The sequence below is a fragment of the Saprolegnia diclina genome, assembly GCF_000281045.1.
Source record: "Saprolegnia diclina VS20 unplaced genomic scaffold supercont1.6, whole genome shotgun sequence".
NCBI lineage: Eukaryota > Oomycota > Saprolegniomycetes > Saprolegniales > Saprolegniaceae > Saprolegnia > Saprolegnia diclina.
This window is the reverse complement of record NW_008246073.1, coordinates 434,899-460,608: the sequence shown is the minus strand read 5'-3', so window position 1 is coordinate 460,608 and position 25,710 is coordinate 434,899. Positions and strand designations below refer to the sequence as shown.

Here is a 25,710-nt window from a genome sequence, read left to right as displayed (position 1 = left end):
CACATTGCTTCTATATCGCTGGCTGACATGGTACTAATAACACTCGTACCGAGGTGCTGCTTCGTAGCAGCCTTCTCGGGTGATATGGGGTCGGAGCCTCACATCTGAGCTCCAAAGCCGGTCGACAGCATTTTCGCGCGGAAAAAGTCGCGTCAAATCGCGAAAAAGCAGAGAAAAGACTCTATCAGAGACCAGGGCAGGAATGAATATTCGCAAATCACACGTCGTCTCTATAGAAAGGCCGCCCTCGTCTCGCTCTCTTGGTTGCTGTCCCAGCGTTCAATTATTCAAGCTGGTGCCGAAATCTTTTCTTTCCGGATACAATTCATCTATCCGAAAATACATCATACACTATTCAACGTGGTAGCACACAGCAGCTGCAGTGGCTACTTGGGTTACGAAGCGCACGACGAGGCAACACCTCTGTTCATTTACATATATACTTCTAGTCAATCGGGTCTAGTCGCGCGCATCGATGTGTTTTCGTGCAATGTGAATGCGCTTGCCCAGTCTCGCAGACCGTAATAGTGTGCCAAGCAAATGACTTACACTATATCACGAATGAATTAATACTATAACAGAATACGTTCTTACACTATATGGTGACATTATTAGCAACCCACGTGTCGGGGCTGCTTGACGGACCGACAGCTCGGACCGACGAGACGATCACGATGGCCGGCTTTTCTTGGGCAACGAGCAGCTTCCTACTGCTGCTACTGGTGTGCGCCATGGGCTACGAGCGCCACACCAACAATTGGGCCGTCATTGTACGTAACCATCGAGCACACTGACACCATCGAGTGAGGGCTTAGGTCGACGCGTCGCGCTTCTGGTTCAACTACCGGCACATCACGAACGCGCTGTCGCTGTACCACTCGGTGAAGCGTCTGGGCATTCCCGACAGCCAGGTTCGCAGCAACCGCGTGCCACTATGCTCAGCTCGTCTGCCTTAGATTGTGCTTATGCTCGCCGACCAAATGCCATGCAACGCCCGCAACTGCTACCCTGGCCATGTTTTCAACAGCAACAACCATGCGATCAATCTGTACTATCTAGCAATACCGCAACGACTGTGTGACGCTTCACTGACGTAGGTACGGCGAAGACGTTGAGGTCGACTACCGCGGCGACGAAGTGAACGTGGCCAACTTTATCAAAGTGCTTACGGGCCGACACGAGCCGGGGACTCCAGCCAACCGTCGCTTGGACTCGGACGAGAAGAGCAACGTATTTGTCTTCATGACGGGCCACGGCGGTGACGGCTTTCTCAAGTTTCAGGACGTCGAGGAGCTCTCGAGCCATGACATTGCCGACTCGATCGAAGAAATGCACGTCAAAGGCCGGTACATTGATCTGCCGCTCGAATGAGCAGCATTGACCAGCGTTTGTAGATACAACGAACTCTTCTTCATGGTGGACACGTGCCAAGCCGGGTCGCTCGCCAAGCAGCTCTACTCGCCCAACGTCGTCACCATTGGTAGCGCCTCCACGGGCCAAAACTCGTACGCGTACCACACGGACTTTGACGTACTGCTCGAAATTGCCGATGACGCCACTGACGTTGTTTCAATAGATTGGCCTCTCGCTCATTGACCGCTTCACGTATGCGACACTCGACTTTCTGCAGGCCCACGACACCAGCAAAACCCTCGCCGATCTCTTTGGCTCGTACGACCCGCGCATGCTCTACTCGGACCCCGAAGCACGAACTGAGCTCCTCCACCGTCCGTTGCACGAGGTGCCGGTCACGGACTTTCTCGGCTCGGTCCTTCACGTCGAGCTCGACGACGCGACGTATCCGCTAGCACCACCCACCACAGAACGCCCCGCCAACGTTGCCAGCTACTACGACCTAACATCGCCTGACGCTGCTGACGGCAGTAGCAAGCACTTGGAGTCGTCGCCTGCGATGCACTTGGATCTCGACACTGTCGTCTGGACCTCAGCCGTCATCGGCGTGGCGACCCTTCTGGTCGTTTCGTCCGTGGTCCTCTAATGCGACAACATGACTGCGCGGCGCCAAAACAATGCATTGCAAATGACAAAAGAGCGCTACTTGGCCGTGGATGGGAGAAGTGTGAGCGGCTTCTGAAGCCAGAGCGGGAGGTATGGCACGTACGCCTCGAGCTTCTCCTTGTAGTAGACGGCGCCCGCGACCGCGAGGAGCGAGACTGTCACAGCGCAACCGCCAATGATCCAGCGCTTCCGCCGCTTGGCCTGGCGTTTGTGGGCGGAGAAGGGCAGCGCTCCTTGCCTAGGGGCAATGTTCTGTTATGCGACGCAGATGCCGATGGAAGTCGCGTACGGGTGCAGCGCACGGTGGACAAGGAGCGAGTAGAGCGAGTGGTCGCCCTGGAGGCCCTGCAAGGTCTTGTCCGAGACGCTCAGTGGCGCAAAGAGCTCGAGCGACGCGCAGTGGGCGAGCGCCTTGTCCCATGCGATCGAGGACGTGAGCGTGGCCTCCATGAGGTCGGACTTGGTGCAGACAAACATGACGGGGATCGAGTCTGGTATGTGCTTCTCGACCGAGAGGAGGTAGTCGATCGAGTCGGCGTCGTTGCCGTCAAAGACGTAGCACACAATATCGACGTGGATCTCGCGCGCGATTTGCGACACCATGCGCGGCGAGACATTGGCTTCCGACACCTCCGACATCTACCCGAGTATTATACCAAGCGTACAAACACGGCGGCCGTACGATGAGGTACTTTTCGCCAGTCGTCTCCTTGTCGTTGACCACGTGCACGTTGTGGAGCAGGAACGGATAGACGTCCATGGGTCGGACACGCGCCCCGTTCGTGTCATCGCTCTCGTCGCCGTCGCCATCCGTCTCCATGAGATACCCGGGGCTCTCAAACGGCAGCTGCACGAGCTTGTTGACAATCGTGGTCTAGGATACCGCTGTTAGTTACTCCCAGCCAATGCAGCGCAAACCTTGCCAGCGCGCGGGGCGCCAAAGAGAAGGCAGCGAATTGTCTTCTTGGCGCTCAGTCGGCGGGCCACGGATCGTCTACAAGCGAGTTTGAGTCGCGTTGATCGGCGCTGCGGTATCGTACACTTCGACGGCCACGGGAGCTTTGTGGCTAAATCCAAGGTAGAAGAGCTGAATCAGCGTTTCTTTCGGGAAAATCGCCATCTCGAGACTAACAGGGTGGTGAAACAGTGTGCCGTTCGATGGCCAGTACCTCCAGAGCGCCATCCAGGTCGATAGCTCGAGCGTTGTTGTGGCGGGCGTCGACTTGAGGAACCACTGCGGCTGCTTCTCGGCGGGCACAATCTCGAAAATGGTCTGGAGGGACGCCCAGTGCAGCGTGTGGTCCTTGGCGGCGAATTGCTCAAAGACGTTCTTAAGAAAGAGGCACGCCGTGGGGCTCAGATCCACCATTGGGTACTCGTGGCCCTCGCGCGGGATCTCGACATAGTCGGACGGAATGTCGAGCGCGAGGTCGTCCGAGTAGCCGAGCGACCGCAGCACCTACACGGTCTGAGCATCTACTCTGTCTTCTCTGCGGACGACGTACCTGCCAGCAGTGCTCGGGCTTGTTCTTCTCGATCGCGAGCTCCGAGAGGTACACGAAACCTGCGAGGTAGATGCCCATCTTGTCCATCGCTACGCCGTCGGGCTTGACGAGCTGGACCAGGTCGAGTAGGATGTCGATTTCTTCTTGCTTCATGCGCGCTCGGAAGAACGTCGCCTACGGGCGGGATGCGTGTTGCTCAAATGAATCGACGCGTACCTGGTAGCGGTTGAGCTCCTCGCGGTTGATCATGCCATCGCGGTCTTCGTCAAAGAGTCGAAAGATGCGCTTGAGGACTTGGACAAACGTCGGTTGCAGTTGCTGTCAAGAGTCAAGACGAGCGACGGCGGCGACTGCGTACCTTCTTCTCCGCATCGTAGAGCGGACCCATCGGATACAAGACAGCCTTCTGCGCAAGACCAAACGTCTTCTTGACGTTCACGAGCGACTTGGCCGAGCACTCCAAGCTGTGCACGATAAACTTGTAGTTGCGCAAGACCGACTGGACACGGGACATCTCCGAGCCGCCAGGCAGGAGGTCGCACTTGTTGCCAACGAGAACCACGGGCATGACCTTGGTCACCTTGAGCAAGTCGAGCCAATAGCTATCACATGCCAACGGTGCTCAGAGATGACCATGGATGGAAACGCACCTTAGCCGCTGGGACGAGATGGGTCGGCTGACGTCGTAGACCACGATAGCAGCGTCGCTGCGGTTGATGGTCTTGATGACTTCCATGACGTCGTTCGAGTTGGAGCTCGTGTCGTGGAGCGAGATGACGACGTTCTCGCGTGTATCTTCGGTTGGGATAACAATGTCGTGGAGCACGCGGGGCACGTGCTCGCTCGAGTGCTGCGAGACGAGCGCCGAGATGAGCGACGACTTGCCGACCTTCTCGTCGCCCAAGACCATGAGGCGGATCGTGCGCTGCTTGGCCATGCTGGTGGCGCCCGCGGCCGGCTCGTCCAACACCGGCGAGGCCATGTCCGATGATTCCAAGCTTTGGCTGCCCCTAGCTGCGTATCCGGCTGTCGGCGGATCCATATCCGGATAAACAGGCTAGCGGGGTTAAATGCCCATCAAGAGGGTAAACGCCACTTCAACGGGTTAAACGACCTGTCGCCGATTGCGCAGACGACACTTGCGGTCAACCGATTACGATTGCGTTCGTGACCGCTTCTCGCAGAGCGAGAGTGTCACGCACCGTATGCTAGTGTGTTTGTGGACGCCATTCGGATTCGTTTTGCAAGCAGCTTTGTCGTCGGCACGGAAGTAGCAAAGTCTCATGCACGGACAGTCGCTGATCGAGAGGCGGTTTGCTGCACGCTACGTACTTGGGTGTACCACCTGTGATTGCAAAAATGAACCAAAAACGTACTAAAGCTATCTATATCGGCGATCTCGTTCACGCCTTTCGACGTGCGTATTTGGTGTTCCATCATTGATCCTTCACGAAGGCTTTAACGCCAAGTCGCCGGCGCTACGGTCTGCCTTGTCGCGTAGCACAACAGTCACCAAGCTGCTGGACGTCGATTACGCAAGGTGTCCTAAGACGCACTGGTAAAAAGGACGTTCGGGTAGCGAGCCAATCAAAGGCAGCGAATTAAAAATACGAAGATCTGGTGAGTGGCAATCCCGCCGCAACCGTCCGCGAGGTCGGTCATTTCCGAACATGAAGTCCGAGTTGCAAGAGCCCTCGTCGCTCATGGGCTGGCGCCGCGCCGCGCTCACCTTGGTCGTTGCCGACTTTACGGCTTTCCTCCTCCGCATCGCGCTCGAGGTCTACCACTACGCTGTCATGACACTCGTGCACCCGTGGCTGCTCGACGCCGCGACCTTTGTGCTGTTCTTCGCCGTGCCCGTGACACACATTCTCCAGCTTTCCGTGCACGCGCGCATCAAGGACGATCAGCTCGTTGACGGCGCCTTCCGCGGCTACCATGTGGCCAGCTGGGTCATCTATGCTCTCGCGCTCGTGGGGTCCATGGCCGCTAGCCTTGAGCTGCGAACGCCCATCGTCTTTAGCAGTCTCTCGGTCACGTGTCTCTGCTTCATCGCCGAGATGTTTATGGTGTCTTCGATCCTCGTGCTGGAGAAGGCCCAGAACGGCGCCGCGCCGCTCTTTGTGCACCACTACATCCACTTGCTCGCGGTCGTCGGCGCGTGTATCTTGGCCATGATCGCCGACGCGTCCATCGGTTCTCTCTCTTCCGACGCGTCATTAGGCTCGCTGCTCTTGTGCGTTGCCGCGGTCACGAGCACCTATGGCCTCGGCGGTATCATCGCCAAAGATACGCCGGGCTGGCGCTTCTTCCAGCCCTTCCGGGGCGGTGGTCGCTTCGTCCGCCTTCAGTTCATGGCCTGGACAACATTTTCCATCTCACTGCTGCTGCAGACTCTCTTCCTCCTCTCGTTTCTTGTCATCGAGCTGGAGGTTGTCGTCGGCCTCATGAGCTATGCAGCAGCCTCGGCGCTCTTCTCGCAGCTGAGTATGATGGTGAGCCTCCACATGTACCAAAGCCCCGACGTCCCCGCACCCGTGACGCCGTGCTCGCTCGACCTGGCCGTCACAACGCTCCTCTGCAACCTCACGCTTTTCGGGTACTTGCCGTTTACAATTCCGTTTCTCTACTCGGACCTCTCGTGGAGTACGGCGGCGGTCTACAGCGCGGCGTACATTGTGGGCACGACGATCATGGCGATCGCGATGCCGTCCATGACGGCGTACTACGACCACGTGACAAGAAAGGACGCCTCGGCCAAGTACCATCCCAAGGTGTGGCTGTGCCCACTCTTTTTTTACAGTCTCCCGCTCGCGTCCGTCATGTATCACTACGTGCACGCACTCCCCGCACTCACGTCGACGATCGTCATGGGTGTCGCGTGGTACCTCTACTACATTGGTACCATGGTGGGCATGCCGGCGCAAACTGGATGTCGCTTTCGCCGATCGTTTATCGCAACGGGCAACCCCGTCATGGAGGCCGTCGCGCGCTACTTTTCAGCGACCGTGCTCGCCTCGGGGCCATTAGACCCGTCGGCCACGTACGTCTTTGGGTTTCACCCGCACGGCATCACGCCGCTCACGGTCATGTGGCTCCAGTTCTCGTCGTCGTGGCGCGCCTTGTACCCCAACGTGTTTGCGTGCCCTCTCTCGGCGTCCGTCGTGCACTACATTCCGCTCCTCCGCGACGCCATCCAGCTCTTTGGGGCGCGCGAGGTTTCCCGCAGGACCTTTGCCGCGTCGCTAGCGTCGCAGCAGTCGGTCATGGTCGTGCCCGGCGGCCAAGCGGAGATGCTCCAGTCGCACTCGGGCATTCGCCAAGTGCGCGTGTACACGGGCCACCGCGGGTTTCTCCGGCTGGCGCTCGAGCACGGCACACCGCTCGTGCCTGTGCTTAGCTTCCAGGAAGGCGAGGTCCTCGACAACGTCCAGTACCCTGCGCTGCAGCAGTGGAGCGTGAAAAAGTTTGCCGTTCCGTGCCCGTTCTTTCCGTACGGACGCTTTTACCTCCCGATCCCGCGGCGGGTGCCCATGACGGTGGCTGTCGGCGCGCCGATTCCCGTCACCAAGTGCGCCGCGCCGACGACCGACGACGTCCACCGGCTCCACGAGGTGTACTTTACAGCGCTCCGAACGCTCTTCAATACGCACAAGGCGGCGGCCGGCTGCGACGATTTTGAGCTCGTGTACATTGAGCCCGCCAAGGACGTGTAGGGACTACAGCACAACTCTATCTGATATATATATATACTTTTTTGAATGAGCGACTGCAACCAGGACTGCAACGCACCTTGACCGATACGTTAAATATTCTACCTCCAAGCCAAACTAGCGCGTTTAACGTTTAACCCGCGGCAAACGCTTCAACGAGCTGAGCGGTTCATTCAGTCTTGGACTGTCGGGAAGCATGTCGGACGGTTGTGGGCGGTGGCACCGGTACAAGCTCGCGACCACGGCGGTCGTCGCCTGGCTCCAGCGCACGAAGAACGTCGCCAAGAAGGCGAAGAAGAACAAGAAAAACAAGTCGGAAGAGGTCGAGTGGACGACGGCGCAGATCTGGGCCGCCACGCAGGACATTGCGGCGAGCGCTACACCCGTTCCGGTTGCCATCATTCGCCAGCTCAAAGCAAGCATCAAACTGCGTTGGCAGGCATGTAAGGCCTTCCCGCCAGACCAAGGCCACGCGTACTTCCTCGACCTCCTGCGCGCTGTCGACGCTACGCTCGAGCCGCTGGTGCAGGAGACGGCGCCGCCGTCGCCCAAGCACGAAGGGCAACTGCACAACGCGTTCGAGGCGCTTGCAGTTGACGACGAAAACGATGAAGACGATGCGCCAGACGAGTCGCTCCCGCCGTTTGACGCCAAGGCCTTTGCTATCCGCGAGCCGAGTCCCGAGGACACTGCGGTCGCTGCGATCGAGGCGGACCAGTTCCGCGCCATCTGCTTTCTCATGGACCTTGACGAGCTTCTCGGTGACGTGGACCATGCGTGGTCCAGTCTGAAGGCGGGTGAGTCGAGCTTGGTGGCGGCCACCGCCGTCACAAACGCCTGCGTCAAGCTCGTGAGTACGTGGTCGGCGACACTGCACCTCGAGCTGCCGTACCTCGAGACGCTGGCAGAGATTTTCGCACTCGTCGAGCGAGGTCCGTTCTTGCGTGAGATGATGGTGTCGCACAACACTTCCCTCGCGACCGCCGTGCGCCTTGTCACGCTAGCGTGCAAGTCGCCAACGCCAGCCACGAGCACGGCCACGATAGCAAAGACGCTTCGCGTGCCGCACGGATCGGCGGCCGCGCTCGAGCAGGCCATCGTGGACGCGCACGAAGCCTCGCTCGCGACAACCGACGAGCGACTTTTTTACGTCAAGAACCTCAAGATGCTGCAGCGCGCGCTACCCCGGCTCGCGGGCCTCCTTGATATAGTCAAAGGCCCGCGGTTTACCATGCCAAGCAACATGCGCACTGCGCCTTGGAGCGAGGCGGCGGGCATGCTTTGGTCCATGAAGGAGCTCGTGGGCCCGCTCTTCTCGGAGATGCTGCCGCCGGTGCTCTTTGCGACAAAAGACAAGTGTCCCGAGATTGTGAGCGCCCACAAGGACTACATGCCTTGGCCCAACCTCGTCTTTGAGTTTCAAAAGACGAAGCGCACGAGCATCCCATTCGTCTTCGCGACGGTTTGCCTCCTCGAGTCGATCATGGACACGCAAGGCCCCGAATGGGACAACGTCACGTGCGCCAAGATCGCGGCCTCGACCAAAGCGAGCCTCAAGCGCGTGACGGAGCACGTGCTCGCGTGCCAGAACAACGCCACGGGCCTCATCCAGCCGCCGCGGACGCTCAAGCTCCTCCCGGAACACGTCCAGGGGATGCTAGGCATCATGCAGATCGTCAACAAGTGCCCGTACTTTACGCCACTGGAGCTCGACCAAGGCTGGCTCAACCCGTGGATGGCCGGCCAGTGGATGCTCACGATGAGCTTGAGCTTCAGCCTCTCGTACGGAGTCGGCGTCATGGACGATGTGCAGCAAGGCCGGTTCGTGTTCCACCTCTACAACGCACTGCGCCTGCACGAGCGTATTGCTCCGATCCCGGTGCTGGACACGCTGGCCACGCTCCTGGAGAAAGGTCCGAGCATCTGGTACGGTGGGCGCCCGACCGAGAGCTTTCTCGTCTCGCGCATGCTATCGGTGGGCTACAATCTCCAGCACGCAACGTACTTTATGAACGCGCGCGATCCGGACGCGCGCGAGGCCAACGCCAAGCGCCTCGAGGCCTGGGACCGCCGAAGTAAGTTTGCCAAGGAGCACGGGCGCGGCGTCAAGCACAGCCGCGAGGGCGACTACACGTACCCGTTCCACCTCAGCCGCACCTTTCGGCTCTTGACCGACATGGAGTCGCCCAAGATGCGCAAGGGCGGTCGGCTGCCCGACATGGACGATCTCGCTGCCGTCGCCAACGAAGAGTGGAAGGCGTTTTTGAACGTCGACTTTATCGCGCTCGGAACGCTCTTCCGCGAAGCGTGGGTGCACTGCGCCGAGTATTGCGACTGGGAAAGCGGGAACCCACCCATGCCCGAGCTTGTCCCCACGCACGCGCTGTGGGGCAAGACCTTTGCGAGCCGGGATTGGCACAAGATGCAGGCATCGCTCGACATTCTCTTCCACATTTGCGACGGCGAGCTCAACGACATGCGACTCTTCGAGGCGGCGTGTGAGCTCACACTGCTCGGCCAGCGCCTTAGCGAAGTCTACATCGAGTTGCCCGCGCGCTCCAGCTAACGAGCTTTGGTTTCTCGCTTCCGTGCCTTTGATTTGTCTCTGCGTGTACATAATGCCATTCATACAAACACACCGTGATACAACATGTCGTTCTCTTGATGCGAGCAAGTTGGGTGATTGAAACTGTGTACAATAATGTCCATCGAATTAAGGTATTATTAACCAGAAGACGCCAATCAGTGTCAAAAACGACCGATGCGACGCACCGGTGATATGACCTTGGGAACACGATGCTGTGCGAGTAAGCTCTGGTTGGTTCATAACTGCTTCAAACACACTTTGCTGGCATTCAAGAGACAAAGGTCGGGGCTTCATTGCGTTATCAACGAGCCGGTCGCAAGCGAATATGTGCAAAGGAAGACGCAAACACTCAAGACTAGGCTACTAGGACGTGTCATCGACGCTTCGTGTGGAACACATTCACCGAATACGTCAAGCAGGACATGAATGAGAAGGACGCGACGCTTCGGAGACTCACTCGTCTTGGTCTTGGGCGGTTGATGGCCGTGATGCCGTCTTCTGAGCGCGGTGCTGCGACGCTCGAATGAGCTCTTCCATTTGCATCAGCTGCTCCTTCGTCGCTTGTAGAAACTATGGAAACGGGTTGATTTCTTAGAAGCCAGAAATCGGCAGTATACCACAATGTGGAGGAGTTCTTGGTGAGAAATGAGCCCGTCGTCGTTGTCGTCGACTGTCGAGAAGAGGTCGCGCGCAACGGCCACATCGATCGCTTGGCTCTTGGCCCCCAGCGCCGTCATAATTTTCAGCCACTCGTCAATGTCAATGTCCCCCGAGAGGTCTTTATCAAAGCGTTGCAGCGTGTCTACGCCAACATGGTCAATGTCCTCGTCGAATTCGATACTGTTTCGGGGTAGGACGGTCGTACCACCGAACTCAAGCACGTCTTTGGTTGAGTAGTGCGGCCCAAAGGGATTCCCACCGGCTTTGACAATCTCCATAACCGGTGTTCGCACCGACGCTGGTGTCGCGACGCGTCGGCTCATCGGAGTCATCGCCGGTGTCACGACTTTGGTTCGCGTCACGTCCAGTCCTTGCAGTGTTTCGCAGAGCGTGAGTTTTCTCGAAATGTTTGCTTGAACGAAGGAGAGGTCGGTCGTCGACTGCGACCGACGCGGGCCCAAGCTCGACTCGAGGCGCGCATCGAGGGCGGCAAAGGTGGGGTCGGTCCACTGCCGTGCGTGGCGCCGGGCTGGCGACACCGGTGCCTTGACAACGCTGGGCAGCACCGGTTGGTCGACGAACCCGTCGATCTTCCACTGCATTCGTTGTCGTAGTGTCGTTGCCTGCTTGCTCTTTGGAACGGACATGGACGTCGTGGCGAGGGCCTTCTTTCCTGGCAAGTGCGTCTGCAGAAATGGCGACGGGTCCAATGGCATTTCGTGCGAGAAGCGCGTCATCTTGGCCTTGTGCACGCGGACTTCGCCAAGAAAGTTGTCGCACGTGCGCAGCATCGGAAGCTCGTCGACGGCGTCCGTGTCAGCCTTTGGCACTGCGTTCAGCTCAAGCTGCCGACGTAGCTCTGCCTTCGTGAGCAAGAGCGGCGGAAACACGATCGAGTCGTACGTCTTGCGCGCATGTGCGTCGTGGCTGAGGCACTCGAGGATAAACCCTTCGTCCTGCGTGAACGTGTTGGTCTTGATGCCCTCCGCGAGGGACCGACCTAGTCGTTTTGCTAAAACAATCGAGTAGAGAATGTGGCGTACGAGAGAAGGCCGTCTCGGCTGTTGCGTGCTGAATGGTGTGGGTCAATGCCGGATCGTCTTCTTGCTCGACAATGGAGACCTTGTGGGACTTGGTCCGCAGGTCGAGAAGACTCGAGCACCGACGGTAGCTCTGCGTGCGCAGGTGCGAGCCGTCTAGAAGAATGCTCGTGCGATGGGCCGGTGGGGTATGACTCGTTGACGTCACTGCAGTGGCGCTACAAGCATGTTGCAGCGTGAGATGGGCCTCACATACGCATCTTCCACCTCAACGACGCAACTTGGCGAAGGACGTTCCTGGCCATGGTCTGTACGGCGGCCGAGAGCTCCAGAGCTGACGAGGATGGGCTCAGGCGGTATTTCCACGGTACGCTCGCCTCGGTGCTTCCAGACTCGTTACCACTGCTGTGCTTGCGGTCGAGAGCTCCAAGGCAGTCGCCGTCGGCGCTCCACAGGCGAACGCCCGTGTCGTTCGATGAAAACACAAATCTGTCCTTCATGTCAGTGTGTTTGCGCGGAATTTAAACGACGTACCCTGGGCTTGGGAGCGGTGCGACGTGGTAGACTTTGCTCGTATGAGCGATCCAGGTGGTCGGCGCCTTGATCTGAACAACGGCAGGGCGGCCCATGATCGGCCTGTGGTGCGCCGTGTGGTGGTGACCACTGCTGACGTCGGACGTGGCGACGCTCTGCATGCGTGTCATTCGCAAATTGGGGTTGTACCCGCCGCGCGCGTACGCAATCATGTTTGCTGGCAGCGGCTCGAAGAAGAGTTTGGTGATGCCCTTAGCTTGTTTCCGCATCAGCTGAATCGGCCAGACATGCAGGCGGCCGTGGTCATCGCCGGCGACGATCTTGTCGGACGTTGCGCACAGAGTCGTGATGATTGGCGTCGCACTCGATGGGTCAAGGTCGGGGCTCGTGAGGAAGGTCGTCGAAACAGGCACGACGAGGCGCATGACGCACTGCGACAAGGTCAATACGTTGAGCAGCTGCCAGACGCAAATGTCGCCGCTGGCTTCGGCGGCAAAAAGCACGCACGTCGCCGGGTGGAAGGCGAGCGCCGTGATCTCGCCGCCATGGCCTTCACACCGAAACATAAGGGAGAGACGCTGAAAGTCGTGCACTCGGATATGGCCCTTGACGTCACCCGTCACAATGAGTCCGTGCTCACTCGAGTACGCGCAGGCGGTCATGCCAGCGCTGACGTGAATTGAGAGACCGACCTCTCTGCCAAGAGCATCGTACCGGTGGACGTTTTCAATGGTTCGGAGCGGATCCAACTTTCCTTCGCCTTTGACGTCGGCGCAAATCGCGAGTGTGTCGTCGCCACCGGTCGTGATGAGGCACTACAGTAGTGTGTGAAGCCAGGACGACGAGCCTCCGAGGACGTTGGTGTGTTCGCAATAGATCATGGCGAGGACGTCGCTGTTGTGCAACTTGGCCGACTACGTCACAGGCGTTTTCCATACAAGCAGTTCGATGCGCAGTTTTATCGTACGTCCATGAGCTCGCCCGTAATGAGGTTGTACATGCAGATATAGCCGTCCTGGACGTATGGAGGGAAAGGTTTGGCCAAGAGACAAAGCACTTACGCTTGTCGATACAAACAGCTTGCGCTGGCGCGGAAGGTCGTAGCAGAGCCCGCACACTTCAACAGATGCGATGTGGATCGGTTCTTGCTCAATGTGGCCGTCTTTGCCGCGCCAGACGGTGATTTTGCCACCGACGGAGGCCGTGAACGTGTGTGCGAGTGCGTTGTAGAGCACATGCTGCATGGGCGCTTGCATGGACGAGACGGCTTCGGGCACGAGGCGCACCACATCGACCGTACCTACTCCGCTTGTCAACTCCTACAGGATGAAAACGGACACGTACCGGTCCAGATCTCGCAGAGCTCGCTGTGTGGCTGTTTGTGGTCTTGGGGGAGCACCGTAAAGGTGTGAAAGACGGGGGTGACACAGCCAGGAATGCCGACGTTCAACTTGTGGAGCACGACCGCTGCACACACGATGTTATTATATCAATCACGGGTCAGTCGCAGGTTTGTGCATACCAGCATCTTTGGACGCGTCGACGATGCAGCGGGAAATGTCCCAAACCTGAAAGTTGCCGCCAACGTCGCCCGTGGTACACAGTAGGGTATTGGGATTGAGCCGAACGAGCTTGGCGTCCAGAAGCATTTCGTGGTGACCAGTCAATAGCACCTACATGACATGTTGTCCATACATTGATAAGCCACACTGGAACGTACGAGCTGCTTGCGAGTGGCGAGGCTCCACACGCGCGCGTGGTGCTCAAAGCCGCACGAGACGAGGACGTTCCCAATGCAGTCCACGTGCAGCACGCCCTAGACGCGGGTTCCTGTCATCAATTGTTTGTAGGGCGAAGAACCTGCGTGTGCCCTTCGAACGCGAAAACGAGTCGCATACGGTCCATCTCCCAGAGCGCCACCGTATGGTCGTACGACGCTGTAAGAAACAGAGGTGCTCCGGGGACTTCGACAATGTCAGTGATGAGGTCGCTGTGGCCGTGTAGCCGGTGCTCAATCTTGCCTAACGTATCGGTGTGTCAATCTGTCGGCGAGGCCGGTGCGTACCCGCGTCAAAGTTCCAGAGCACAGTGTGTTTGGAGCTCGACGTCATGCAGAGCTTGAGCGTCGCGCACCACTTGATCGTGCGCACCATGTGGTGGTTGGTGAACCGACCGCTTTGGACGTACTGTCCTTTCACGGCGTTGACGATGTTCCAGAGCGTCAAGATCCGGTCCGAGCTCGAGATGACGTAGCAGTTGCGCGTCGGGATGTGCTCAATGTCGAGAATGTATAGCCCGTCCTTCATGACACTCGTCTTCATGACGTTGGCCATGTCGTGCAGGAACGTGCCGTCCATATCGAAAATCTAGTCGCAAATGAGCCAGCACGAGGTGTGCAATGTCCTATACGGCGACGAGAGGGCTTTCTTGCTCGAGGATCGCAACCTTGCGCACATGCTCAAAAGCGCGCATCTTGGTTATATGGTACGGAAATGGTCTGGCAAACGTTTATACAAAACGACGCCAAAGCGCAAGAAGCTACCGGGTCGCGTGGGCCGTGCGAAGCTGCTTGTAGACGTATTCAACGCCCGAGACATCGGACGTGTCGTACGACTGTTTTGTCGAGAGCATGCCAAGCGCAATGCAAAACGTCGTGAACTCTTCCCAGTCCACTTGCTCGTCCCCGTTGATATCTAGGTGTAGGGTCAACCAAGGGATAATGAAGTCTCTCCAATGTGCACCGATTTGATCAAACATTTCGCAGAGCAGACGCAAGAGTGCTATTGCCCGCTTCTCGGCGCGGAGCTCGGGGCGGGACTTGATAATGCCCAGCGCCAAGCACTCTGCAAAGGCGGCTTTTGGCACGCCCGAGCCGTTCTTGGGAAAGAGCGCCTCGAGCTCCAAAAACTCGGTGCTCGTCAGCGTCGAGCAGATGCCTCGAATCGTCTTGAGCGACGTGACGTTGGGAATATCGATGTCGGGAATGATGTCGAGGAGGAAGAGCTGTAGGGCGCGCGTGAGACCCACGAGGCAGTGGCTGCTGCACTGAACCGCTTCGTTGATCGGGTCCAAGAGCCACGTGTGGCGCTGGCGGTTGTCTCTGTAGATCTTGGCCACGACAAAGGCATTTTGCACGAGAATCCGCGACGAGGTCGAGGCCGAATGGGTGCCGACGCAGACGACGTCACTGCCCGTCGCTGAAAAGTCGACGAATGCGTCGCTCGTGTCGGACGACAGTAGCGAGCAGTGGACGACGCAATCGTCCAGTACCTTGTGTGGATCGAAGACGACGTCGTGGCTGTGGGAAAGGATGATGCCTAGTTCTTCGAATGAGTCGTTGGCGATGGAACGGTCGGGCACCAATCACATCCACGCCAAGGTGCACCTTGGCCAGTGATATCACCATCTTTTGGTGGTAGCCGTGCTGATTGCGGGGCGCTTGCACGATCGAGCCGTCTCGCAGCGACCCATTGATAGGCACGTGGTCAATGAGCTCCCCCTGCATGGTACAGGGTATGTCGTGCAAAAGTCGACTCGAAGCGCTACCTGCGCGTTGAAGAGCAGACAGTATAGGTCCACGGAGGCCGCAGCATGCGCCTTCCTTGTCTCTATGTAGAGCGTCGGGTGCGCATCCGTGATCGGCCGCTTGAGCCGCTCCGCGGTCGTGTCCTCGTCGTCCGCGGTCATGAAACCGCCGTGTGAGGGCCGATGTGATGCACCGTTTCCCACCTCTCGATGCAATACTATAGTGTATATAAACCATTCTCACGTGCGTTTTTCACATATGTCGATCGCGTGGGAAATTGAGGCAGTTGGTTTTGTGTCCCTTGAGCGATGGCGACGTCGCCGACCAAGCCGACGGGCGCCAGCGAGAAGCCAGCCGAGAAGCCACCAGAGAAGCCCAAGCTCGTGCAGTCGTCAACGCCGGCGTTGGATGTCGAGACGCACCCGTTGCTCGCGAACCTCAAGCTCGATGGAAAGGAGATTGGCGCCTACATGCTCTGCAAGTTCGCAGACGACGTGCTCGGGCACCGCGCTCGCCAGATCTTTCGCGAGAAAGCATCGTCAATCAAGGGTGAAAATGGAATCTATTACTACCTCAAGGACCTCTTCAAGACCTTCTCGATGGACGAGCTGCCGTCGTCCGCCAAACCGGCCAAGTCGATGCGCTCCCTCTTGGCACCCAAGCCGCCGCCGCGGACCGCGGCTGACTACTACCTCGAGGAGCACCAGTTCCGGAAGCTCATGGCGAGCGACCCAGCGTTCGAGTGTCTCGTAGCGCAGGAAGACACGTCAATTCTCTTTCAGCGCATTCTCAACAGCGCAAGCCGCACCAAAGTGTCGCTCTTGGACTTTCTCGAATTCTGTCTTTTGAACCGCGTGCAACTGTAGGTCTTGCACGATAGAGTCTGTGGTATGACGGCAAGTAGGCTTGTGCTTCTCTGCAAGTACTGGCACGCGCTGCGGAAGCTCAAGCTCTCGGACAACGAACTCCTCGAGATGTATCGCCGCATGACCGATATCCACAACGACAGCTGCTTGGCGCCAAATCTGTTTGGGAATGCGATCGGGCGCGAGTTTGACATTGTGCTCACGACGGGGGTACGCTAACGTCGCCGAGACGCTGACTGAACAGTAGGTGAGTAGGAAATCGACGTGCTTTTGCATCTCTTGGACTATGACAACGACGGCGTCGTCAAGCCCACGGACTTTGAAATGTTCTACAAGGACACGGACCGCTTTCACTCGCCGACGTTTGAAGAGCTGCCTGCGATATCGGACCTTCGGGTACGCCGCGTCTCGTCACACATGATGCAAATAGTGTGGCTTAGTACTCGACGTCGGACGAAGAGGCGGCCGAGTTCAAGCGCGAAGGCTACGAGGTTTACCCGCGCAACGTGTGGACGTCGCACTCGAACGGCCATTTGTACTTTTGGACCAAGCGCGACCCGACCAAAGTCCCGATTGAGGCGATTGCGTATTCGGCGTCGAACCAGGACAAGGACCTCATGGGCCGAGGCTACGTCTGCTTCAACGGCGCCAAGCCTTTCTATCGCAAGTTCATGTACCTCAAGTTTGCGCCGTGTAAGCCCACCGGCGCGCACCAAACACCGGCGCTGGTCGACTTGTGCGTCACGGGAGGTGCGTTCATCGATAACGTATTGTGCAAAACGTTGGGTCCGAGTAGGGCACCTCGTGGACGACCAATCGGCGACGCTATGGATGCCGCCATGCCGCGGCTTCAAGCGCATCGAAGGCTCGCTCGATGAAAAGATCACGAAGCGCGGTGTCTTTTTGTGGACCCGGTACACGCCCTTCGAAAAACGAATCATTAGAATGCATGTGGGTAGCGCCGTGTACCCCGTGTCCGATGTCGTTGTGCACGCGCCGGTGCTGTCGCCGACGACGGCGACGAGTGCGATTCCCATCGAAGAGATCGACGCCCTCGAGCACCAGATTCGCATCACTGTGCGCCGGCGCTGTCCCACCGACGCCGACGGCGTGTTGAATTTCCTCAAACTCTTCCAAGCGTTTGACGTCAAGAACCGCAAGTACTTGACGATCGCCAAGGTGAAAGCAGGTCTTATCGGTCTTGGCTGTCGCCTCGACCCCAAGGTGCGCTGTTGTTGTTGCCATGTATTAGTACTCATCATGCCGCAGCGGTTCCACGAGGTCTGGAAACGCATCGACATTGAAGGCAAAAAGAAAATCGACTACGAGACTCTGCTGCTGTTTGTGCTCTGGACCGACACGGATGTGTATGGACCTGATCGGGCAAGTCAGTGGCAATGTATAGGGTTAGGGACGCGATCGCGGAGCGGCTGCAGCGATCGCTCACGAGTGCGTCGTCCAACTACCGGGTCGTCTTTACAGCGCACAACGCGATTGGAGACGGTCGGTGGGCACGTGGGGACTTTTTGCGCCTCTTGAGCGCCCAGCAAATTCTCGTCGCGCCGGAAGTAGAAGCATTTATCGTTGAAGCCAAGTGCGATACACTGCGCTAGGAACTGGCCAAGATCATGGCACGCTTTGACGTCAACAAGGACGGCGTTGTCGACTATGCAGACTTTTTGAAGTTTGTCACTGGCGTCTGCGACATCCAAGCGCGGCAGGCCGCACGAATCGCTCAAGCTGCAAGCGTTCTTCAAGGTACCGAAGGTTTGGTGGCGGACGCTGTCAGCGTCTGTGTAGGCTGGGCGATCGAGCACCAAAACTCCAAGCTCGTAAAAGATGGCAACATCGACTCAAGTGCGTCGTGGAAGCGCATTAAGTCGCATGACAACATCCTCAGAGTCTCCATGATCGACAAGGTACAAAAAAATTCTCAAGAATTTCATAGCCCATATCACCCTTTAGATTTTACGCCAACACAAGGTGCGGCTCAGCCCGCTCGAGCTCCGCCAGCTCTGCATTGTCATCTCACCCAACCCACCCCCGGGGGCTGTGCCAGGCCAGATCATGCAGGCTGCGTACCACGCCTTTGTGAACCACAACCCAAAGAAAATGTAAGAGCTTATATGTCGCAGCACGGCCTCGTGGTCATTCGAGGCAGCTCGTCGCTGCTGCTAGCGGGCAAGAAGCTCGTGGGACCGCACCCGACAACAGACATTGACCCAGTCTACAACCGCCTCAACAGCCTCGGGACAGGGTCAGTATCGCTGCCCGCGCTGCACGACCATCTCTCAGAGCTTGCAGCCGAAGCAAGCATTCCGTCGATCGACATTAAAGTACGCTTACTGCAAGTAAACGACACATCCCGACGTCGGCTGACTGTAGGATTTTGTCTATCTGGTCCAGCACACGGGTGCGGATTGCGGTGGTGACGGGCGCGTTGTCATTGACCGCTTTCTGGCCGCATTGCGGGACGTGGCCGAGCGCCGCAACATGAAGCACGGCTTCATCACGCCATATGACAGCCCCGGCTTCGCAAAAGGCTGCTACATGCTGCTCGGGGAACTCCGCCGCTGCGCCAAGACGCTGGACGGAAAGTTCGACTACCACGTACCGTTTGACCTCTTTGACAAGAACAAGACGGGCTCAATCAGCATGCCCTCCCTCGAAGCGACGCTTCTCGATATGGATTTGGGGAGCTTCCTCCGCTCCAACGTTTGTTCTTTGCCTTTCAATGATGTATAGTATGGTGTTTGGATAGGAAATCAAGAGCTTGTTGCGGCGGTTCGAGCTCGACGAGCATGGCGGTGTCAGCTTCGACGAATTCTGCCGATTTGCGACGACCAGCGACGAGAGCCTCCACTTGCTGTCGCATTGGAACGACCCAAAGCTCGTCACGTGCATGAAGGAAGCCTTTGCGACATCGCTGCCGGCGGCCGGTGCCGAGACGTTTGCGTCAGTCTTCAAACGCATGTGCTTGATTGCCGACAAGGCCAACACGGGCATGCTGTCAGCAACCAAGTTTGGGCAGCTGTTTGACGCGCTGGACCTGCAGCTGCCGCGCAAGTCCAAAAAGGTATCGATATATCAATCGTTTCACTTGTTTGAGCGGTGGAGTGCAGGACCGACCGCACTTGATCGATGCGCTGGTGCAGTACGCGCAGTCGGAAGACGCGATCCCGTACGATACATTTTGCCAAGTGTTTCTTGCGTGCATGCTGCCGACGGCTACTACGTCTGGCGAAGCACCCACCGTCAACCCTGCCCTCGCGCTCGAGCTCCACGCCGAGATTCAAAAGGCCGAAGACAAAGCCGGCGCGCGCTTTGACTTTAGAAGTGCTTGCGAGCACTACAAGAACAAGCTCAGCGCAAGCGACTTCAAGGAACTTCTCTGGACCGCGGGTGTCCGACACCCGTTCTCCCCCGACGTGGGTGCAAAATGCGATAGGAAACACCTCGCAACTTGGATTCGTAGGAGGTTTCAGCGCTGCACCGGTACTTTGTGGCACCGACGACGCAGCAGTGGGCCTCGAACGTCTTTCTCGACTTTGTCGTGCGTGGGCCCAAGGTCTTTGAGTCGGGCGAAAGCCGGGGCAAGGTCGACGCTGTAATTGCGCAGATGCAGCAAAGCATTTTGGACACTGTCGCAAACGAGAAAGACGCCGACCGCTTCCGCCGCCTCTTTCTCGGTGCAACATTTGCCATGGCTGCAAATGTGCTATACAATTGTGCTAGAGTACGATGTGAATCAAGACGGGTCCATCTCCACCGACGAATTCCTGCTCGTGCTTGACGAAATGGGCCTCTCCAAAGGGCTCACTGCCGCGGAAAAGTCGTCCATTCTGCATTTCTTCGACTCGAACCAAGACAACGAAATCGACTACCTCGAGTTCTTTCACTTTGCGACCAACGCCGACAAGATCCTGCAGACAAAGGTCGACCCGAACAAAGCGCCGCCGCCCCAAGCAACACCCCCCGCACCGACAAGTGGCGGAAATGGCTCGCCGAGCAAACCACCAAGTCCAGCGGTCAAAGCCTCCTCTGGAAAACCACCTGCGTCGCCGTCCAAAGACCAAATGCAAGCGCTCCAAAGCCAAGGGTCGGCGATATCAAGAGAACTGGCATCTCATGGCACTGGCTTCTAGGACATTTACGCGCCTGGGCAAGCAGCTCGTGCGCGTGGCGATCTTCGACCAACTGCTTCCGCGGCCATTTGTCTTTGCTAAGTACTTTGTCAAGTACAAGTCTGGGGACGGCGTCACGGCATCCAAATTTACCCAGATTCTAGACAAGTTTCTAGACACGGTGTTGCGTCAGGACCGCCACGCGGCCGTCGCTGGCATCGACGGGGACGTCATCCGTGACTACTACGTCGTCAAAGAGACGGGCGTTGTCAAGACATCGCTCTTCTTGCGCGACCTGGCGACCGCCCAGCTTCTTGCGCTGGACAAAGCCAACGTCGCCGCTGTACGACGCGATGATGACGACGACGACGAGTTGTCGCTTAGCGACGCTTCATCCCAGGCGAGTCAAAGCGACGATAGCAGCAGTTGTGCGAGTGGGCGCAGCGGAAGTCCGCACCGCCGGTCGTCGCCGGGGAAGATCGTGTCGATGGACGCCATCTTGGACCGTGTCCTTCTCACCGCGGGGTGGTCGTCGTCTAAATGCCACAAGTGCGACTCCAAGCTAGCGGAGGCCAACACGCGCCTTCCGTGGCGCCCCAAAGCCCTTGCGCAGTTTCTCCTAAGTCTCAAGCTGCCGTGGAAAAAGTCAGATCTGGACGCGATCGCAGCGGCGTGCAAGACAAAGCATCACCGCGTCGACGCAACTGCGTTCGTTCGTGCTATGGAGGCAGCGCTTGACCGCTACGGCGGGTCCTCGCCACTCAAAACGTCGCGCTCCAGCACATCGGTGTCGTCGACTTCATCGCTGCCCAGTCTTATGGGGCGTCTCTATCAAAGCTTCTTGAGTGCTGCCCAGCGCAACATCAATGGGCTGTCGCTCCTCGAGAAATGCGATTCGCACCATCGAGGTCACATCGAGTGGACCGAGTTCAGCACCGTGCTTCGGCTCATCGAGTGCCCTCTGACCGCCGCAGAGCTCCAAACGCTTCAACACGCGCTTCGGTCCAAAGCGCAGTGTCCGTATCGAGCATTCGCAACGCTGCTCGAGACGTACGCACCGCCAGTCGCACCGCCGGTCGTCGACCATGTACCGCCTCGATCCTTTGTTCCCGTCGCCGCTTCCCATGGCATGATGGTGACGCCGCGAGCGCTACCGCCGAGTCCGCGGTCCCTGCAGCAGATCGAAGACGACTTGCGCTCGTTCTTTGTGCTGCAAGCACATGTCGACAAGACACGTTTCATGACGCTCTGTCAGCAGTACGACGGCCAGCGCACGGGCTTCGTGACCATCGACGGGTTCTTCGCAGCCTTGCGTCAGCTCAACGTGCCAGTCGGTCCCGATGTCATGGCGCAAGTCAGTGCACGATTTGCAGCCACGTTCTCGGACCGCATCGACTATATCGAGTTTGGTCAAGTTGTCTTTCGTGACACACGGTGCGTCAAACGTCTCAACGTTGGAACCTGGACCGCGAGGATGTCGTGATAGACCGCCGATGTCGCGACTCATTGAGCGCAACCCGACGCAGCCATCGCTGTGCCGCGAAGACGCGCCCGTCCTCACCGCGCGGACGGTGGAGACGTGGCTCAAGGAGGCTGCCACGGAAGACGAGAAGGCGCATTTCAACCAGATGTACAACTCGATTTTCGCCTTCAAGAAGCATGCGGCCCCCGTGGTAGACACTATGCCTGCTATACAAGAGCAACGTTGAGGTAGGCACCGACGCCGCGCCGCGCGCCGCCACCCAAGGCTGGCAATTGGAATTGCCCCATATGCTTTCACAGCCAGAGCCCGACGCTCGACCGCTGCGAGGTGTGCGCTGCAAAAAACACGTCGGCCGCGCCATCGAGCGAGTTTGAAGTCGTGCTGCAGTGTCCCGTCTGCGCGTTCCGGAACAAGGCCGCTGCGACCGCCTGTGCGCTCTGCATGACGTCGCTACGAGGCGAGAAAACGTCGACGACGACGGTTCCCACACCGTCGCTGCAGATCTCATCGACCAACGACGGCTGGCTCACATAGCCGAGGCCATGTACAAAGCCGAATGTCCGCCATGGGCACAAGGGAGGGTATACATTTCAAAGAAAAGCATCCAATCTACCATGATTCTTGCGTGTCTCTACTCGCGTGTCGGCGGCAGCGTCGTCGTGATAATGTTGTTGGTCGCAAAGACATTGGTCGGGTCCACGGCGGCCTTGAGACCGTGGATCGCACTCAGCGCCGGCGCCGAAAGCACCTGCGGGAGCCACTGCTTGCGGTGCTTGCCAATGCCATGGTGGTGGCTCAGCGCCGCGCCGTTCCGCATCATGACCTATGCTCACAATGAATACATCATAGAGTCAAGACAAGCGGCCGTACGTCGACGCACGACTGCTCGATTGTGTGGAAGAGCTTGAGCGGTTCCTTGACGCCGAAAAAGTTGACGCCGTAGTAGACATAGAGGCAGACGCCCGTCTCGTAGACCTGCGAGATGCGGCACATGACGACGTGCTTGTTGGGCACGCCGTGGCCAGCGCAGACAAGACCAATTTCCTAGTTTCAACATGTCAAGTGACGGAGGCAATGACGCGTCGTACGTTATTGATGTCGGCGATGAGCTGCTTGACGTTTGTCCACGGCACCGCCGTCTCGAACGAGTCGGTCAAAAAGTAAAAGTCCATCACAAAGTCGCGAATGTACGCTACATACAAAAGGAGTCGCCCAGAGATTCGTTGCGAGCCCAACGTACCAATGACATAAGTAAGGAAGTACCCGCGCTTGCCGTTCTCGGCGCCACCAATCATACCCCCGTGCTTGGCCGCAATGGCGTGGATCTGGCGCTGGTACCGCTCCGTCTGCTCTTTTGTGCCCTCAAACAAGATGGTCGCCGCACACATCGAGTTGACGTCGAAGCCCTTGATCTGTCATGCCAGCACGTGAGATCCCAAGTCGGAATAGATGACGCACCTTGGTCACATACGCCTTGGTTGCGAGCGAAATCAGGTGCGCTGTCAAGGGGTGGCTCGAGGCCGGCTTGAGCGCTTGGCCCAGTTGAAACTAGACCAATGCAGCGTGAGAGGGGCAGAGGCCAATCGTCGTATGGACGTACTTGGGTGTTGTCGAGAAGGCGCAGCGACGCAGGGATGCAGCCTTCGCGCGTAATGTCGTGGAGCGCAGCAATGCCGTCGCCCAACGTAGGAAACAGGATCGAGTCGTACAGCTGCACTTCGGGCAGCGGGCGCACACGAAACATGACCCGGGTCACAACGCCAAAGAGGCCCTCCGAGCCTAGTACCGGACGTAAGTATATGTATCAAACATGCAGATATAGCGGGACCGAGGGCCATTTGCATCATGTCGGGACCCATCGAAACCCGGGGCACGTTGCACGACTTGGTCAGCGTGCCTTGCGGCGTCACCTAGTCCACGTGTTGAGATAGAGTTCGTGAGTGGTTGTCTCACCATGGTGAGGTTGATGAGCATGTCTTCAATGTTGCCGTACGTGTTCTTCTTCATGCCCGACGCCCGCGTCGCGACCTGCGTGCGGTCAGCAGATATCGCATTATTGTGGCCGTACCCAGCCGCCGACGGTCGAAAACTCCCACGAATCGGGCTCGTGCCCGAGCGTGACGCCCTTGTTCTTGAGCTTGTTGTGCAGATCGAGGCCCGAAATACCCGCCTCGACGAGCGCTGTCATGTTTTCCTTGTCGACGCTCAAGATGGCCGTCATCTTGCGCATGTCGAGCGATACGATCATACAGCGCTCGTGCTCGCTGCACGTGAGCGCGTTCGAGACGCTACCGGCCTTGTGAGCACGTCAAAGCGCCAGTCGAACGTACTTGGTGCCACCGCCGTACGGGATGATGACCACGTTGTGCTTGACGGCCGCGGTGACGACCGCCTGCACCTGCTCGTGCGTCAGCGGGCTAATGACCGCGTCCGGCACGCGATCAAACTCGGTGCACGTTCGGATGCGAAAGATTTCCTACGCACAGCATCAACACGCGCGCCTTGGGATAGGGACGCGTACGCCGCAGGTCTGGCCGTGCGAGTGGCGCACACGCGTGACCGGGTCGAGGTCGACGGGCAGCGCAAGCGACGCCATCTCGGCCAAGAAGCCTTCGTGCATGACTTCGCTGCCGGCCTTGATCTTGGGCGGCGTGGCGTTGAGCGTAATGCGGCGGTTGACGTCCAAGCCGACCTTGGATTCGGCCCACGCGCGCACGCCAGGCAAGACGCGCTCTGCGGGAAACACTTCTTCGTACCTACGCACGCTTGATGTTTTGGTCGCGCATGGTGGCGAGCGTACCGCGTCCCGGCAAACTCGACGACGCCTTGCGGGTTGAGAAAGATGTTGGTGTCTTCGTAGCCCCAGCCATCCCAGCGGGTCTTGGCGCTGGCCGTCGGCGCCGGCGTCTCGCGGACGTGGCTCAGGACCGACTGCAGGCGCTTCAACGACGCTCCTCCGTCCGCTCCAGACATGCTGCCTTTTTCGATTATGCACTTGGAGCAATTCGTAACAGTCGTTGTATCCGGAGGGTCCGGATAAAGGAGCGTGGGCCTGCCCACGGCGTACGTGGCAAGCGAGCGAGCCCAGCAAAGGGTGCGTATGTGGGTGGTGCATAAGCTGCACGCAGAGCGGTCGTCCGTGAACAGATTCGAGCACGAAGTGGGAAAGGCGACGCTTCGTGAGCGAGGCTTCTCGGTCTATGGGCATAGACACCGCAGCGCGTCCCTGCAGTAACAAAATCTGGCTGCAACCAACACAGTCGTCCGTACATTGCGCTAGGAAGTGCTCGACTGTACTGGAAATGCTGGCGCGTTCTGTCTTGGCTCTCATCTCTATTAGCACATCGTTGAGGGTCGGTAGTGAAAGCAGCGATCGATTACAGCCACCAGTTCAAAGGCAAGGCGGCACAGAGGACCAAAGTGAATAAATGGCAAGAGAAAGCAGCGGCGGTCAAACCAATATCGCCGGCCGTGTCTATGGAAGCGTGAAACAGCGGAATAACGAGCTGAGGTGCTCGATCGGCAATGGACCCGTGAGTTTTGCGTCAGCACGAAACGAGGATTGTACTTTGCACATCGATGTGCGCGCGCGAAACGCTCATACTGTCGACGTTGGTGACTTTCTGCAAGCACATCGCCGACCTTCAAGTCAC

At 58.1% G+C, this 25,710-nt stretch overlaps 7 protein-coding genes across 7 annotated transcripts; 4 read left to right on the top strand and 3 right to left on the bottom strand.

The window, feature by feature from the left end:
• Positions 1 to 674: 674 nt before the first annotated feature.
• On the top strand, positions 675 to 1,999 carry SDRG_02653 (phosphatidylinositol glycan, class K; the record flags this gene model as incomplete). The annotated part of the gene is made up of 6 exons (XM_008608245.1): positions 675 to 770; positions 816 to 911; positions 957 to 1,048; positions 1,098 to 1,346; positions 1,395 to 1,530; positions 1,577 to 1,999. 6 exons carry the CDS (start codon positions 675 to 677, stop codon positions 1,997 to 1,999), a joined length of 1,092 nt encoding a protein of 363 aa, XP_008606467.1.
• Positions 2,000 to 2,013: 14 nt separating this feature from the next.
• SDRG_02652 (hypothetical protein) lies at positions 2,014 to 4,543 on the bottom strand. The gene is made up of 10 exons (XM_008608244.1): positions 4,175 to 4,543; positions 3,883 to 4,126; positions 3,741 to 3,842; positions 3,525 to 3,698; positions 3,189 to 3,478; positions 3,060 to 3,146; positions 2,938 to 3,013; positions 2,702 to 2,893; positions 2,309 to 2,658; positions 2,014 to 2,257 (listed from the first exon to the last, which is right to left on the bottom strand). The coding sequence occupies exons 1-10, from the start codon at positions 4,504 to 4,506 to the stop codon at positions 2,056 to 2,058; spliced, it is 2,049 nt and encodes a 682-aa protein (XP_008606466.1). The 5' UTR covers positions 4,507 to 4,543; the 3' UTR covers positions 2,014 to 2,055.
• Positions 4,544 to 5,166: 623 nt separating this feature from the next.
• On the top strand, positions 5,167 to 7,293 carry SDRG_02651 (hypothetical protein). Its single transcript, XM_008608243.1, has one exon. It carries the CDS (start codon positions 5,195 to 5,197, stop codon positions 7,238 to 7,240), a length of 2,046 nt encoding a protein of 681 aa, XP_008606465.1. The 5' UTR covers positions 5,167 to 5,194; the 3' UTR covers positions 7,241 to 7,293.
• Positions 7,294 to 7,337: 44 nt separating this feature from the next.
• SDRG_02650 (hypothetical protein) lies at positions 7,338 to 9,888 on the top strand. The gene has a single exon (XM_008608242.1). It carries the CDS (start codon positions 7,434 to 7,436, stop codon positions 9,801 to 9,803), a length of 2,370 nt encoding a protein of 789 aa, XP_008606464.1. The 5' UTR covers positions 7,338 to 7,433; the 3' UTR covers positions 9,804 to 9,888.
• A 180-nt stretch (positions 9,889 to 10,068) lies between these two features.
• On the bottom strand, positions 10,069 to 15,750 carry SDRG_02649 (hypothetical protein). The gene is made up of 20 exons (XM_008608241.1): positions 15,605 to 15,750; positions 15,419 to 15,557; positions 14,800 to 15,375; positions 14,601 to 14,751; positions 14,468 to 14,555; positions 14,124 to 14,424; positions 13,919 to 14,079; positions 13,779 to 13,874; positions 13,581 to 13,731; positions 13,403 to 13,525; positions 13,120 to 13,358; positions 13,026 to 13,073; positions 12,916 to 12,972; positions 12,773 to 12,873; positions 12,059 to 12,727; positions 11,792 to 12,013; positions 11,528 to 11,742; positions 10,690 to 11,484; positions 10,442 to 10,626; positions 10,069 to 10,394 (listed from the first exon to the last, which is right to left on the bottom strand). The coding sequence occupies exons 1-20, from the start codon at positions 15,743 to 15,745 to the stop codon at positions 10,278 to 10,280; spliced, it is 4,575 nt and encodes a 1,524-aa protein (XP_008606463.1). The 5' UTR covers positions 15,746 to 15,750; the 3' UTR covers positions 10,069 to 10,277.
• Positions 15,751 to 15,887: 137 nt separating this feature from the next.
• On the top strand, positions 15,888 to 22,591 carry SDRG_02648 (hypothetical protein; the record flags this gene model as incomplete). The annotated part of the gene is made up of 20 exons (XM_008608240.1): positions 15,888 to 16,446; positions 16,489 to 16,660; positions 16,706 to 16,846; positions 16,891 to 17,200; positions 17,247 to 17,364; positions 17,410 to 17,674; positions 17,720 to 17,817; positions 17,862 to 18,018; positions 18,064 to 18,208; positions 18,251 to 18,369; positions 18,416 to 18,564; positions 18,612 to 18,786; positions 18,836 to 19,165; positions 19,212 to 19,526; positions 19,573 to 19,878; positions 19,926 to 20,139; positions 20,186 to 20,549; positions 20,596 to 22,008; positions 22,061 to 22,247; positions 22,289 to 22,591. Exons 1-20 carry the CDS (start codon positions 15,893 to 15,895, stop codon positions 22,589 to 22,591), a joined length of 5,835 nt encoding a protein of 1,944 aa, XP_008606462.1. The 5' UTR covers positions 15,888 to 15,892.
• A 23-nt stretch (positions 22,592 to 22,614) lies between these two features.
• Positions 22,615 to 25,037, bottom strand: SDRG_02647 (hypothetical protein). The gene is made up of 12 exons (XM_008608239.1): positions 24,858 to 25,037; positions 24,579 to 24,813; positions 24,388 to 24,533; positions 24,126 to 24,345; positions 24,011 to 24,085; positions 23,886 to 23,967; positions 23,658 to 23,836; positions 23,516 to 23,605; positions 23,298 to 23,469; positions 23,146 to 23,249; positions 22,928 to 23,101; positions 22,615 to 22,880 (listed from the first exon to the last, which is right to left on the bottom strand). The coding sequence occupies exons 1-12, from the start codon at positions 25,028 to 25,030 to the stop codon at positions 22,689 to 22,691; spliced, it is 1,842 nt and encodes a 613-aa protein (XP_008606461.1). The 5' UTR covers positions 25,031 to 25,037; the 3' UTR covers positions 22,615 to 22,688.
• Between the last annotated feature and the right edge of the window lie 673 nt (positions 25,038 to 25,710).